Raw genomic sequence first — 17,017 nt, forward strand, 5'->3', positions numbered from 1 at the left:
ATAACTATAAAGTTCTCTGCTCACACAAATCGAGAATTTGTTCTTTTTGTGAATGATTAAATTCCATAATTGCTGTAACTCCTTGTTGTGTTGAAACCATGAATGTTACTTCTTTGTATGTCCTCGTATATTGTGGTTTCACAGATAGATGATTAATCCCATGTTAATAAACTGGATGGTTTGTTGATTAATTCAATCCATGCACGGCTTTCACAAACATTGCTACAGGTGTTCATATTGTTACAGGAGACAGCACCAGTTAATGTTATAATGTTTAGATTCATCTAAATCTAAAATTTTAGCCTTCTTATAATCAAATAGAATGGACTCAAACAAATGCTCATCATCAAGAAGCAGTAAAAGGTTGCTAAAACCATCCTCAATCTGATGGTTATGTATACCATTCATCTATCCATTTTCTAAACCTACTTATAACATCAAAAAATAATAGGTGGTGATGAGTGAAACAGCCAAGTTTTCTTTTATATGCAGTTTTGCAAAATTGATTTTGCATGTGATTTCATAATTACAAACTACAAAGGGTCTTTGAAAGAAAGCAACATTGCTTCTTCAGGGTTTGTCAACAATGTACACCCCTATTAGAATTGTATATATTTCTTAGAAAAGTGTCTAGATGGGTAGAGGGTCTTTTAGAAATTTAACATGACTAAACACAACCCATGATAAGGCAAAATGAAGTAAAAAAGCTGCAATCCAGTAAAACAGTTTTATAAGTATCCAAATTAGTTGAGAAGAGAACACTGTATGATGAGATCTGGCTTTGGCAGGTAGAAAACTTTGTGTGTGTTGGTAATGGTGTCCTCCCATCCTCCCCAGTGCACTCCTGATAGGAATTATACATCCCATGGTTAAGAATCAAACAAAAAGAAAGTCACAATACCAAGGTAAGAAAAACACAGATAATCAGATGTAAAGTATTTTTATCTAAAACACAGATAAGTAAGAATTCAAAGAGCCTGAACTGATGACAACATGAGTTGCACACTTCTGTGGAAATCTGTGTTGCCTAGGTAAGGGCTGACGCTCCTACCACATAATAGCGTTTTCCATGACCAATCCAAAATGGCATTGCAGGAAGATAATAAAAACTATTAATTTTTAAAAGTCAGATACAGACAAAACTAATATCAAAATCAGATTCTCTGGGTATAAAATCCCCAGTTTAGCCACATAGATCACCAAACAAAACAAAGGGAGAGTCACAAAAAATTAATATCATATATCAGTCATAACAGATGGGATGCAGTTAATCGTCATTTTGGCAGAATAAAATCAAAAATAACAAGATTGTAATAAAAAAGTATATGTGTCCAGAATCCACATTGTTGTGCTGACACTTTTGTTTCTGCCTCATATGGTATTGTCTAAGTCACTATTGACAAAATAATTTACAGTTATCAACCAAACAAGTACTAGGGTGTTGTACCGTGTTAGCCGTTATGAATGTAGAGAAAAGATTACATCTTGCCTGAAGAAGGGGCCTGAGTTGCCTCGAAAGCTTGCATATTGTAATCTTTCTAGTTAGCCAATAAAAGGTGTCATTTTGCTTGGCTTTTCTCTACAACCAAACAAGGAAATGCTTGTAAATTCCAACTAAAAAAATAATTAAAATGTGTTATTTAATATTGTTTCTGGACAATGATGTTTCTTAATTTACTCTACAGGAAATAGAAGAGAAATCAAGACATTTTTGTTGCTTTCCTTTGTTATGAAGTACAGTGGAGGAACTTCAGAATGCCTACATGGACATGGGGAAAGCATACTAACTTCACATAGACAAGTCTAACATTTTAAACCTGCAAGGCAACAGGACTAAACATTGCACCACCTAATTTGCCACCTAATCATAATAGCTAACAAAACAGATTTTTTTTTCCTTTATTGAAAAAGTGTAAGATCACAGACTATGTATAGAATCTAATCCACCTTTTTAAACGCATTTTTAATTTCTGAGTAGATTTTTTTTATCATTGCTCATGTTTTTATCTACTGCAGGACCTACTTTTGACAAACACAGCCTAGTATGCAAATCACATTAGTTGATGTGCAGCCAAGGTTAATGGGATTTTAATTAAAAACAAGTCGGTAGGAAAGGATCAAAAGTGATGATGCTAAAATTAATACCCTACTGGGTATTTGACTGTGTATTCAGTTGCAAAAGTTAAACCACAGGGGAAAAGAATATTTTTCTTCTCTTCCCCAAGCTTACTGCTGCCCCACCTTCCTAACAAACCAATTAGTTTTTGAAATTGATGCGCATTTGATAGGGCCTTTCATTCATTATTCATGATGATGATATTAACAAATAATATAAAATCCATGACAAAACCTACAGAATATTTACTCTTTTGTTTAGATTTGCCTCTTGACAAATGTGCTGCAATCTTTTGTAGGCTTGCAATTAAAATATGAAAAAAAATGTCATTGAAAATTAGATGGGCTGCCTTTTTCTTAATTCATTTTTTTTTGTAATGTGGTCAAATAATGTAGGTTTAAAATCAGATGAGATGTGAAGATTACTTATCTGAACAGTTTGTTTTAAAATAGTGTTGGTTTATTTGCAATAGGCATGCAGTCTTCCAGTGGTGCTGGGATAGGCTCTGTTTTTTTGTGATCAAAAATTAGATTAAGTGTATTTGAGAACGTTGATGTTATGTTATTAATGTATGCTTATAACTCGGTTTTAGGTACAGCTGCATATGCTGATGTAACCTTGAAAACAGAAAATATTATGTACATATTAATTGTTTAGAAACCAGTTTTAAGTTGTTAGTAGGGATGCACCAATCAAGCTGTTGGTTTTTTTTTTTGCTCTTTAAAGACAATTGGCAATCAGTTTGCAAGTTACAGTAGTTTGGTAATTTTTATGAGTCAAATAATGCAAACCTGCCATTTGTTCAGCCACCCACTGTTTGAATTTGCCGTTCTGCACAATTAAATGAGGTAAGAATTATGGGAATCACTTTGCATTACTTTAACCTTATGATGTAGAAAACAGTAAGCTGTCATTTTCAGATTGCCACTGTTGTATTCTTTTTAAACACAGGTATTACATTACCGATTTAAGAATTGGTAGATTAGTATGAAGCCACATGTGAAAATATACATGCTGTTTAAAGCAGGGAGTATTAGCTGTGAAAAGCTAGTTCTATTTACAGTTCTGCCTCAGAGCTGAAGTAGTAAATACATAAATAATAAAACACAATTTTATACTTGGCTTGTATTTAATAATCATTCAGTATACAGTCCATCTCAGTCCCTACAGGGAGACCCCAAATGAATATTGGCTGGGTGAATTTTGTTGTAACAGTTAGAACATTCACTTTCCCTCTCTCTGTCTCTCATTCTGCGTGTTCATGATGCATTGCTTATCATTTTGTTCAAGTACTCTTGGAGTGTGCAGAAAAGTCTGGAGGGTCGAAGATTATGGACAGTCGCAATTCAATACTCCTAGGGTTGACCAGGTCAGCCCTTTTGATGGTCTAGCATGTCAGATGTTCAGTGGTGATGGGATTTTTAATTGCCAGGGTATGGTCATTGTTTGCATAAGTTTAAGATATTATTTTGGTCTGATAAACCAATCAATATTTAATTAGGAGCTTCAGTCCATTGCTTGGAATATCTGGAAACAAAGAACTTTCTTAGCATTACACCTGGCAGAAACCCAAACAATACTGTCTTCCGGATAAAAAGCAAGAATTTGTGATATAAAGGAAAAAAAAACATGTAACATAATAATAAGTAGAAATAAAACATATACAGTATATTGTATGAAAAAAGAATAATATTTCAAAATATACCAGTGCAAAGCTTATTTAATCCACAGACACATTGATATATTAAATTTTGATTGAACGTCATTGCTGCCTAAACATGTGTATGTGCACCTATTCTGTGTAGCATGAAACACTGATATTTATTAAAGCAGGAATTGTTTGCATTGTGTGTAATACCATGTGCAAAATATTATGCGCCATTATGTTTTATTAATTTAATTAATCCTTTTTGGATCATAATAATTATAACGCCTGGGTAAGAAGGAATTTTTGATTTGGAACTACATGTACAGCTAGTTATTGTTTAATTCGGAAGATATGTTGCTGCATCAGTTCACTCTGCAACTTTTGTCTCAAACTTCTTCCATTTCACAAGTTTGTGACCACAAGGCTTCTGGGAGCATTTGAAGCTTCACAAATGGTTTTATTATTTTGCCCTAATCTATGCATCATTACAGTTTAATCCTAGAGGTATACAGAAAGTTCCTCGGACTTCATGGCTTGGTTTTTGTCCTGACACGCATTGTGAATTGTGGGTCCTTATATACACACAAATGTATGACTTTCTAAACTACTGTATGTTCCCACATTTCAATTCACTACAGGCGGACTCCAATTGTGTTCTAGACACATCTCAAAGCATCAAACAGGATGCACCTGACTACAAAGTGGAGTGCCACAGCAAGAAGTCTAAATACTTATATAAATGAGAGGTTTCTGTTTTTGACTTAATTTTGAATGGCTTTACAAACATATAATTGAGAGACTTCCATTTTTGATCTTTAATTAATTTGCAAACTTTTCAGAAAACATGTTTTAACTTTGTCATTACGACTTATTGAGTGTAGATCGATGGGCAAAAATACCAAACTCCTCTGTTTAATACAGGCTTGAGCAGATTTGTGGCAGATGAAATTTAATGTCAGTAAAGTGTTACATATGAAGTAAAAATGTTAGATTTGACTACACAACGGGAGGTCTGAAAATCGAGAGTATACCTTATGAGAATGATTTAGGAGTCGTAGTGGACTACACTATCAACTTCCCGACAGTGTTTAGAATCCATTAAGAAGGCTAACAAAATGTTAGGTTATATAACACGGTGTGTGGAGTACAAGTCCAAGGAGGTTATGCTCAGGCTTTGTAACGCACTGGTGAGGCCTCATCTGGAGTACTGTGTGCAGTTTTGGTTTCCAGGTTACAAAAAAGACATATCAGTGCAATACAAATTCCAGAGAAAAGTGACCAGGCTGATTCCAAGGCAACAGGGGGGAATTTTGAATAAAGATTAAAAGAGCTGAGCCTTTTCAGTTTAAGCAAAAGAAGATTAAAAGGAGACATGATTGAAGTGTTTAAAATTATAATGGGAAATTATGCAGTGGAGTGAGACTGTTATTTTAAAATGAGTTCATCAAGAACACAGGGAACCAGTTGGAAACTTTTTAAGGGTAAATTTTGCAAGGACATCAGGAAGTTTTTCTTTACAGTGAAAAGCGCTATATAAATGTAATGAATTATTATTATTATTATTACACAGAGAACCATGGACACTTGGAATAAGCTACCAGGTGGAGTGGTAGGCAGTAATAATAACAATAATAATAATAATAATAATAATAATAATACATTTTATTTCCCATGCTCAAGGCGCTTCACAGAGTCTTAGAAATAAAAACAGCAGGATATATGTAACATTGGATACAAATGTTTTCCTGAATAGAACAATGAAACAGATAACAAAGCATTAAATATAATAAAGGACAATAAACCAGAGTAAAATACTAAATTCAATACTAAAAGAAAAACCTAACAAATAACCTAATTTGTGATATAACAGACACACAAATTATCCTGAGCACCTGGACAGAGAGGTAAACTGAAAGAAAGGGCAGAATGTTAAGTTAAGTTAAAAGCCTTCCTAAACAGATGAGCTTTAAGTTGTTTTTTAAAAGAATTAATGGAGTCAGCTGATCTAATTAATTTCGGGATGTCATTCCAAAGTCTGGGTGCTATGGAGCTGAAGGCCCTGTCACCCATAGAGTGCAGATTAGTGTGAGGCACAACAAGATTACCAGAATCAGAGGACCTTAGTAGGCAAAAAGGAGCATAGTGATGGAGAAGGTCACTGATGTAGTCCGGTGAAAGGCCATTTAAAGCTTTGTAAGTTATTAATAGAATTTTCTATTCTATTCTATTAATTCAGTAGGACTTTAGGGACTTTCAAAACTGGACTTGATGTTATTTTAGAAGAATTAAGTGGAGAGGAACGGTCGAGCTTTGTTGGGTTGAATGGCCTGTTCTCATCTAGATTGTTGTAATGTTCTAATGTTACGCAATGTGTACATTTTCTAACTTATTAAATGCTGTTTGTGTTCAGTTTTAAATATATGCAGTACTGTGGTGTTGTTTATAAGATGTGAGATAAAAATATCAAGAAGCCAGATAGTCAGAAGATATTGAAATACAAAGTAAATTTTATTTTTTTTGTTTTTCTCTCTGATAAGAGGGAAAACATGCTCTATGGTATCTGTTTTTTCCAATGCTCCCATCTTGGACATCACAAGGAACAGGTGTGGGATGTAAACTTGGTTTCTTTTGGCCACAAGAAGGACCATCTTATCTTGTGGACACATTGGGCACTGGCTGGGTGTCCCAGGAGCATAGGGGCCAACATTGTTTCTGATGCCTATGTAGGTTTCTGTTTTGCTATAAAAACAGGGGCCCCAGTGCACTACTTTGCCCAGGCCCCTGTGATGCTGCTAAGATGACCCTGGCCACAAGGAAGGTTTTTATGAGAACTTACCCTTCAACCAATTATAGCTTGTTGAATTCTGTTTCCTTAATGTAATGAAATAAATGACAAATTTCTTTAGAACTTTTTCCACTCATCAACTTTTCTCTGTGTGATAAAATACTTTATTACATTTTCCAAGAATAATGGAATTTATACATTTCCTTGTAACCATATTTCACTTGTGTTCCTCCCTTCTCATTTAACATATTATCAAGTTATTATCAATTGTTATTGTTTATATAATAATAAGACTTTTATATCGTTTGGCACAGTGTTCCAGATGTGCCCTTGCATGTGTTTTACAGCTGAAATTCATCCATCCATTATCCAACCCACTATATTCTGACTACAAGGTCACGAGGGTCTGCTGGAGCCAATCCCAGCCAACACAGGGCACAAGGCAGGAAACAAACCCCAAACAGGGTGCCAGCCCACTGCAGTACAGCTGAAATATTTCTTTTAACTTGCTTTCCATGCAGTAAGCTGTGTAAGCCAGAATCGTGTTAACCTTTTAATTGTTTGTCTATAATGTTGGGTGCAGGGCCACCAATAAGGCAAACTAGGCAGTAGGGGGTAGTTTTTTTTTTTTTTTAAACAGTACAGACCCTCACTTATAAACACTCAGATTCAATACAGCTGTTCAACTCCCATTAACTGTGTGATATTCTTTTATATTATTTTAGTGTATTAGCAATGTTTGGTCTTAATGTTTTATGACCTGCACAAGCCCTTTATGGTGGCTTTCCAAATCCCAGGAAGAACTTTACTCAGCTTTACAGAGACGCTCTTTATGCAGAATGTTATTGTTTCTTTATTTTCTTCAGGCACAAGGTTGTAGTTTTACTTTAGTTTGAGTACTGTTTGCTTTTCTGGAAGTTTTTTTAACTTATTTTCTTCCTAATTCCAACATTGAGTTGATACAGATTTTGGATACATACAGAGATTTTTCTTTCCGCCCCATTCCTTATTTTGTAAGCGTAGTGACTTTCATGTACTTCTTTATATTGAAATTAATGCTGGCTCTAGTGGATTGTAAAACTTTAGCAATCTGCCATGTATGATCTTTAAAATCACTTCAGGAAAAAACTCTTCCCAATGTATTCTGTTTTCTGTATTTTTGTACTAATGTGCACACTATACCCTTAATCGTTATATTGTATTAAGTCACTAGTGATGCAAAGTAAGATAATGGTCTGCAATTATAAAGATAATCCTGATTACTTTTTGTATTCTGATAAAGACTACCACTTTTTGGTCTTGACTCTTCAGAGGCTATGTGATCCTCCCAACATTTATGTTTTGTCATTTTTCATGTTTTCTACAGGATCACTTTACAATTTGTTTAATACAATACTACTAGCATGTTTACTTCTCCAGTGATGAAAAGTTAAGAAAAATAAAATGTACTTGCTTTACAATACTGAAATAATTATATATAATGTATCATAATTGTTGTCACTTTCTTTTTTGGCATTTGGCAGGACTCTTGACTAACAAATTAGGGGAAAAGATGGGGCTTCAATTCAGAGATTGATTCCCATGAGGCTTTAGTTTCTTGTTAATGATGTGCACTGATTTTCTGGAAGTATATGTTTAACCACATTTTAGCAAAAAAGAATGTGTGGAGTGGATATGTGCCATGTGGATTATGAGACATGTGTAAAATGAGCTTTTACTTTTCTTTTTAACATGAACGTTTTCCACATTATTTGCCATTGAATTGCATTTGTCACTATTGGCTTTGCGGCAAATAGAGGCACTGTCGACCCCTTGAACCCTCAGACCAGACGTCAGACACCAGATAAAAGTCCAAAATGAATATTTATTATTATAAATAAGTGCACAAAGCACCCTACTCTCCACAATACTCAAACAATAAACAAATCAATAACCAATCCTCCACTCCCAGACGCTTAGCCACCCTGCCTCCCAACTCAGCTCATCCGTCTGGGATTTCCCACAGTCCTTTATAGTCCTCGACCCGGAAGTGTTTCGCCTTCTCGGTCCACGTGACATGGGACACTTCCGGGTCAGATAAAAATCCTTTTTCTTCACCCCGGAAGCACGTCATTCCTTGTGTTGCTGTGATTAAGACGCACTTCCAGGTTATGGTGCAAATAACAATCCCTGGGCCTCCCTGCAGCGACTCCTGGCAGCCCCCGTGGTATCCAGCAGGGCTGTGCATTAAAAGTCCAGTGTCCATAATTCCCTGCTGGCATTCGGGGTACCTCCATGCTGCAAGGAGGGCTCCATCTGGCGGCCTGGGGGTATTGGCCGGGATAAATAGCCGGCCATATCTCACAGCTTCTATCATATAAACTTTTTTCTCTCCATTAGGTGTTAAAGTATGAGAGTAAAATTTTTTCTTGACCATCACTACAAACTACATGGTGTGGGTAAATAACATCTAAAAATATCATTTTTGGGTGGAGTTTTCCTTTAAAGAACATGTGAAAAATTTTCTGCTGTTTTATTTTTGCAACATACTATAACAACAACATTTATTTATATAGCATATTTTCATGCAGAAATGTGCCTTAAAGAGCTTTACAAATATAAAAAATACATAGTACAACAGGAAGAAAAAATAAACTTTATATAATTGTTATATTTGCTATTTGCTTTATGCCGGAACAGCTACTTCTTTCTTTAAGTGAAGGCATCTGATTAAACTTTCTTACACTTCAGCCACCTCCTGAATAGTGCTTCTGTTTCCAGTGGTTTAAACATTTACCATTCTATAGCTCTGCTTTGACCGAATACGTATTCATTTCTGTTTATTACTGACTGATGTCAAAGATGCCTTTAGGAATAGCATTTCTTTAAGGAAGTGTTACTGGTGTCAATAAAAGCTTTATGTGCCTCAAGCCCCTGGCGTCATCTAGAACAGCTTGCAATGCACTTACCTATGGAGAGTTATCTTTTATATTTCAAGGGCTCTGCCTTTATCCAGAGAATGCCTCCTTCTATGAATTAAATTCACACAAATGCCTACAAGCCATTTAAGAGCTGTTTCAAAAAGTTTATTATTTTGGGACTCACTGTACATGCACCTTTGTACAAATGCAAAAACATCAAAAAACAAAAAAAAACTCTGCAAAACCCTTTTAAAAAAGAGTAAGACCTAGTTGTATAAACAGACACAAAACATGAAGCAAAACTGTACTGTGACATGAAATATAAAGCAAAAAGACAGGCATAGAACAGCAACACACAGTCCAGTCTCCAGCATCTTGGTGTATCTCTAGGTTATCTTATGTCTCCCTTTCTTAGTCTTCTTTGCTTGTGTTTCCTACATGCATTTTGCCTAAACACTATTGGAGTCCCCTTAGTCACTTGTTGTCTTTATTGTTAGTATCGATCCTCCCATGGCTGGCTATCTCATTCATTTTAAAGACAAACTCACATGCTTTCTCTGAGGTCCAATAGGCAGTGATGTGTTAGGATCCAGCTTTAGAGAATCACAGTATGGAAGGGATTTGTCTCTGTTTTTTTTAGCATTAAATTTAGCTTTTTTATTTTATGGTTAATTTAAATTAATGTTGTTAATCTGTTAACTACTATATTCTTGTAGTTTCAAGTAATACAGTATTTTTGTTATTTTAACATTTTTAATAAAGCGATATCCACATACTGCATTGATCAGTTAGAGTACTTTCACATCTCTGCTGCTTTCAAGACTTTGCTTGATTTTATGATGTGTTCTACCACTCTTAAGAACTCCTAAATGATCTCACCAGTTAGAAGAGGTACATGCAAAGTATTAGGTGGTGGAATATAAGAGTGATGCAAGAGTAATTATTAGTTGGCAATTTTTCTTTGTTGGGGATTATTCCTCTCCTCTTATTTCCCTCTCCTATGAAGTGAAATGAAAAGTAGTAACTAGATGCTATAACCAGTACTGCATGTTGAAATTTCTCCCAAACAACTTTATTTTCTGTAGATTTTATTTCAATAGTTTATTGAATCAACATTGTTTTTTTTCTCTGCTTTTGACAGATTTGAATTTTTGAAAGTCAATGACTTCCTGTTGATGCCTTCCCAAAATTTCCATTTAGCAGACTGTTCAGTCTGTTGAAGTACAATATGCTTTTATTTAGTCTGTCAGTTGTAAAGTGTAATCCAATTGCTTAGTATGTAAAGTGTGGTTATAAAACCTGTTTGTTCATTATACAGTACAGGACAGGATGCACTCTGAATGTCTTATGAGAATTTAAACAAAAAGTGGGTTTATTAAGGATGACATGATTTTGTTTTCTGTAAACCCACACTTCAGCCTATTTTAATGACAAATGGGATACTCTAAACAATCAGTGAGTGCTTTTAGTTACAATGAATAGTAATAGAATGTTTGTGCACCTGGCTGCATTAGTCAGCGCTCCAAATAGAAACCCCTTTTTTGTACACGTGACTGAGAATACTCCAAATGAAAAGAGAAGTGAACAATAAGGTAGTAAAATGCAAAATGTAATGAGCTTATTAATTAACGGATATTGTACAAATACAGTATATAAATGTATATATATAAGTAGCTAAGGTCTTTGTTAAATTGCTGTATTATATCCTTTCATTTACAGTATACAGAGACATAGTTAGTCCTTCAATTGAGGTTTGATAAATACATCCTTTTACAAAATCTGTTTTTAGCTTCAAGCCTACACTAATGCATTGAAAACATGGAATTCATAATACTTTATAAAAAAGAAATGGAAGAATAAAGACAAGGCCATATCAACCTGTTTTTTTTAGCAGTGAGTAACAATGTTGGTCAAAGATCATGGCTGCTATCACAAAAGATTTTTTTTCATGGTATGGCAGTTGAATAAAATAAATGAATACAATACAGATAGTGAACAGATAGATAGAGGGACAGTGAATGAATAAATTAATTAATTAATACATTAATACATTACTCATAATATTCCTTGAGAACATTTAGGTCATTATTTCCTTCCATCTATTCTATTCTGTGCCTGTTTTCTCCATTACCTAGTTATGAATCTTTGGAGGCAATCCTGGCAACATACAGTACAGTACATGGCAGGCACCAGCTCTGTGTGAGACTCTACGCTTTTTTAGGGCTCACTCGTACAAAAAAAATACTGATACAATGCTAATTCAGAGATGCCAATTAACCTAGCTGTTATTTATAGTTTTTATATTTTTAAGTTTTATAAGACTAATGGACTGGCATCAAATTCAGGACCATTTTCTACGTTGAACTCTGCTCTATGTGACTTTGTAATGGAAAACTAGTTTTAGAAAACTTGCAAGATGTAGGAAGTGGGATATTTGGTAAGAATTATCCATCCATCCATCCATTTACCAACCCGCTGAATCCGAACACAGGGTCACGGGGGTCTGCTGGAGCCAATCCCAGCCAACACAGGGCACAAGGCAGGAACCAATCCCAGGCAGGGTGCCAACCCACCGCAGGGTAAGAATTATAAAATAAAAAAAAAATAAAACATAATTGTAGTTTTCAATGACTGTGTCTTGTTTGTAAGCATTAAGTTATACTTATTTTTGTGCTAAAATCTCATGGTTATTAGAGTTTATGTAGAACTTCAGATGCAATTTTAACTAGTGTATTATATTATCAAGAGTATAATGTCCCATGATTTAGTTTTTATTTTATTATGAAAAATGCATTTCTTTGTTTAATTGCTTCTGCACATTGTGAGGAAGAGGAGAATCTATATATACTGTACATGTAAAATTCAGACTTGACTGATTGATTCACTCACTCACTCACTCACTTATCAACAAAAACACTATTTCCTGTTAAATACATTAAATTTAGGAGGATGTTTCAACCAAGTCAGTAAGTAGGTATCTGCTAAGAAAGGACATTTCAATGTATCAATATTTAGGGGTAAAAATCCCCCTAAAATAGAAAACCTAAATACCCCAAAATCTCAGAAATGCAGAGAGAGAGAGACAAGTATAAGGCGGAAGTGGTGTTCTTGGATCCAAGACAAAGAGGGGAGACGGCATAAGTAGAAACTTGGTGGGTCCCCCACAAGCTATTCCATTGTCATATACATTCATCTCTATGAAATTTGAAAGGGGACCCCCACACCGACCTCCAACACTCCAATTCTTTCTGATACAATCAGATCTGCAGACTTTAACCTCCTAGATGACCCTGGGTAACACAGCTAGTAATGTGTAAATGTAAAACTCTAACTATTTAGCTCCAGCGCTGAGTGCCGATGTGGACTCTTTGCTCTTTAGATTGGTCTTTTGCCTAGCCTGTTCTTCTTAGAAGGGCCACTTCCTATGGTTCCAATAGTTGGAATTCTTTTGTGATTTTGGCAGGCTTGCTGTTTTTATATGCTTCACTGCAGTATGTTCTGAAGTGGCATATTTACATGATGGAATGCTAACTCCTACTGTTGGTGACTCAGCCATAGGCCAATGCAATACTTTTCAGTCTTCTTATAGATCATCATTACCCATCTTACTTATGTAATAAGTCCTGTTTTTTATGCGCATTTATAACTGTTTTCAGTTGTCAACATTAACTTGAATTTTTAAGTGTTTTGCAATTTTTGAATATTTTCCATATCTTCTTTGCTGGTATAGACATCAGAATCACAATTGGTTTGTCTTTTTCTGATTGCTTTAATTTTTATGATTCCTTGTTTAGTCATTCCAAGCTACTGCTGCCCAGTACTGTTCACTGTATTTATGTACAAACACATTTGCTTGTCACGCACTGCTGGCAGCATTCCATCAGGCCCAGGGGTTTTGTTTAGTCTTCATTTTACCTAGTTCCTGAAGCACACCAGACATTTACATTTAAAAAACTTCTCACATAGAGCTTGTTTTTATGTCTCTTGAGATGTTCTATTTATTTCTTGTTTTAACAGGTGAAATGTAGGGGAAATATTTATTTGTTTCATTTTCTCTTTCATGGCTTGTTTCTATGATTTTTTTTCCTTTACATATCTGTGGCTTCTTAAATGAAGGTTCACCATTTTATTTTTTTACTGGAGTAAAACTGCAAAATGTTTTTATGTTTGTATTGAGTTCATTAATTAATTTTGTTGGCAAGTTGGCAGAACAACCAACCTATGATTAGCTAAACAATCACAACCATATTCTCTCCAAAACTCCAAAGCATACAAATTTTACTTAGGAACATTGTGGGTATGTTCCACTTCCCTTATATTGTCAGACACTCACTCCTTACATTTGAAATCAAAATTACACTTTTTTATACAAGTATTATTAAACATGTAAGTTATAGTAATATGAAAATAGTAGTCGTAAAACAGGTACAGTCCTTGCAAAATAAGTTCTGAGCACATAGTATAATTTTTTCCTTGCATTATATATTTTTTTAATATTTTGTTATTGAAGTTCATATACAGTATACTTCTTAAAATATGTACTGTATATCTCTTAAGCTCATTTGTTTTACTTATAATAAATAAATCTATTAAATTGTCTTTATATAGATTTTTGTAAATCTTACCTGTTAAACTACTTTTTTTCATATTCTGTTGTGCATCTTTGATTCTTCCCTAATATATCTGTGTTTCCTCCTAACTTTCTTTTTCATATATTCCTGAATAGGGCTGACTTGGCAAGATGACACAACTCAACAGATAATCTCAAATGAACTTTCCAAACTGCAAAAGATCTACTACCGTACTCCAGAGACAAAAAACATAGACAGCAATAGCAAATCCAGGTTAGTCTGTTTCTTTTTTGTGTATGTGTTTGTGTGCACAAAATGGACTCATATCCTGTACAGTACCACTACACATCCATTGTTGTTCTAAATTATTATAATTATGTGGCTTAGTGCCACAAAGAGTAGTGCTATGATTTAACAATCCAAAGTTAAATCCCAGGCATAAGTGCTGCCTGTGTGAAGTTTGCAGGTATTGTCCATACAGAAGTGAGTTTACTTAAAGTGTACTGTAATTTTCTCTCCGGTTTTCTGTCCACATCCCAAATGCATGTTGGTTAAATTATTTGGCAACTGTAAATTAGCTATTTATGAATGAGAATGTGCATGTACATGAGTGTACACAGTGATGGACATTCACTCTGTCCAGTATTATTTCCCATTTTATTTCCAGTGCTGCTGTATAACTGGATCCCTGTAATTCTGAATTGGATAAGAGGTTTAGGAAATGGATAGCTGCATCTATTTCAATGATAGAAGAAACTATACCAGCTTAATCTTACTCAATTATATGTCTGCCACAAAAAATATAAAAAAAAGACTCGATTTTCTGGTTGCATCAAATTGTTGTACTCTTTGTTCTGCTCTAAGAAGCACAGCTAATTAAATCCCTGTGCTACTGTTCTGTGTATTGCAAGTGCTTAGACAAATCTAGTCAGGTTGCAGTTTAGTTTCTCTGTTTTTAGCATCCTGTTTGTCTGCAAGCTAGAAAGTTGAAGCCTTATTGTTTTTTATTTTTATGTCTGTCAGAACATTCAAATAATTTACTTAGAAAGACAAGTGTCTTGTTCGAACTCCATTATTTACTGATGATGCCCTTAAAATATATAAAACTTTGTAGGAAATAAATAAATAATCAAGTAATATTTCTGCTAAAGAGCCACAGAATTAATTAAAAATAAAAATCAGAAGACACAACAGTCTGTATACAAGCAAACCTAAGAATTTACCTGTGCTCATCACATTTTTTAATGTTTACTCTGAAAAGCATAAAATGGTCATGTAGATGTGATCCTTGGTTCCCATAGTCTGATCTGAATGTACTCTTTAAAGGTTTGAAGTGCATAAGGTCAATGCCTCCTGCAACCAACATAAGCAACCCCACATTTTTTTCTTCCCTAACCAAAATAAGCCCCCACATCAGATGACTTTGAATGCTTTGCTCAGACTTTCCATCCAGTAAACGTTTTGGGGGTGTCTGTACAAGTATGATTAAACAGAGGCTTATCAGACTCTGTAGAAACAGAGATAATAATCTCTTTAAACCCCCACACTGCAAAGTTCATTCGAGCCATTCAAGTATTATTCTCATAGACCTCAACATCCAACAGAAATACTGTTGTTTTGTAAAATCCCAAAAGGATATTGTTGACTGTTAAACCAAAATGCCAGTGCATTTTAGTCAGGTCCTTTTATTGCTAAAGAGTAGTATAAAAAAATGCTGATTATTTGTATACTGCACACAGACACTCAAAAACAATAGCAACATACACTCAAATGCGTGTTGTGATAAAATGGGAACTCCACACAAGTACACTCCTGCCAATAATTGAAAACAGGATGTGAAATGGGTAAACTAGAATGATTAAGTGTTTTGAAGTTATACTTAGATTTAAGAGCAATAGCAAGAGAAATAAAGAGTAATTTAAGAAAATTTAAGAACTATTTATAATTAAAATAAAACGGGAGTATTCAACAAAGTACGTCAAAATTTATCATTATCATATCATTCCATTTTAATTATAGGACAAGCACCCAGGGGACAGATGTTGAAAGAAATTATGGTCAAGGTGCTGACTCTAACCTGGGGAGATCTCTACAGCAATACCTCCAGTCTCTGGGCTTTCTGCCTCAGTCAGCAGCTCCAGCTATTCAGAAGACTAATGTTGAAAAGCTTCCAATGAAGGTAAGCACTGAATTCTATGGGATCACTACTTCTTCAACTGATAGGTTGTCTATATTTTGATTTCTGTGCTTTTCAGTATCATAAAGTGAAGATGATTAAATGATATGCATGTGTTTGACATGGTTGTCATGGCAATGTTTGGATCTGGGCTGTTACCTCTCAATTCTGAGTTCTGTGTTAAGTTTGACATTTTGAAATTTCATCTTTGCATAGCTATGCATTCAAATTACCTGTTTCTGATGATGCTGACATTAAAGATATTTTCTGTTTTTGGGGATTTGTATAACACAAGAAGAATGTTTTCAAATGGTTAGAAATGAATAGAGCATTATTAGTCCAGGCCTGGAGAGTATTATTCATACTTATAATGAGATATAGTATGCTAACCAAAAACTTTCTGCAGGCAGTTTTTTTTTTTTATTAGTCCACAGGGATGTTGTATACACCTCAGTTGCTTATTCTGTAGTAAAGTACATACAGTATATAGCAAACAGTTTATTTGATACCATTGCTATTCTTAGTGCAGCTATGTAAAATGTAAAATGCATACACATTGTAACAGATGGCCGGGGTCCATGCCTGGCCGGGACGCCCCTTCACCATATCTGCCAGGGGGACAAGGGTGGGAAGCCCAGTTTCTCCCCGGGACGCTAGATGGCAGCATCCCTTGGTTGCAGCGGTGCCTCGGACTTCCCCAGGGCTTCATGGGGGTTGGAGTCCTGTGCAGCTCTGTGGGGTTCCACAGGCGCTGCCAGGGGGTGCTTCAGCAGGAGCAGCTGGCCCCTTTTGGGCACTGGTTTCGCCTTACCCGGAAGTGC

At 35.1% G+C, this 17,017-nt stretch overlaps 1 protein-coding gene across 2 annotated transcripts in view; it reads left to right on the forward strand.

The window, feature by feature from the left end:
* Window positions 1-17,017, forward strand: part of ptprn2 (protein tyrosine phosphatase receptor type N2) — a 1,061,581-nt gene that overhangs the window by 337,619 nt on the left and 706,945 nt on the right. For both annotated transcript variants that reach the window (XM_028804141.2, XM_028804142.2), the window contains exons 4-5: window positions 14,176-14,293; window positions 16,040-16,199. In XM_028804141.2, coding sequence (XP_028659974.2) covers window positions 14,176-14,293; window positions 16,040-16,199 — 278 coding nt within the window. The remainder of the gene's footprint in view (window positions 1-14,175; window positions 14,294-16,039; window positions 16,200-17,017) is intronic.

The sequence above is a fragment of the Erpetoichthys calabaricus genome, chromosome 6 (genome assembly GCF_900747795.2).
Source record: "Erpetoichthys calabaricus chromosome 6, fErpCal1.3, whole genome shotgun sequence".
Taxonomy (NCBI): Eukaryota; Metazoa; Chordata; class Cladistia; order Polypteriformes; family Polypteridae; genus Erpetoichthys; species Erpetoichthys calabaricus.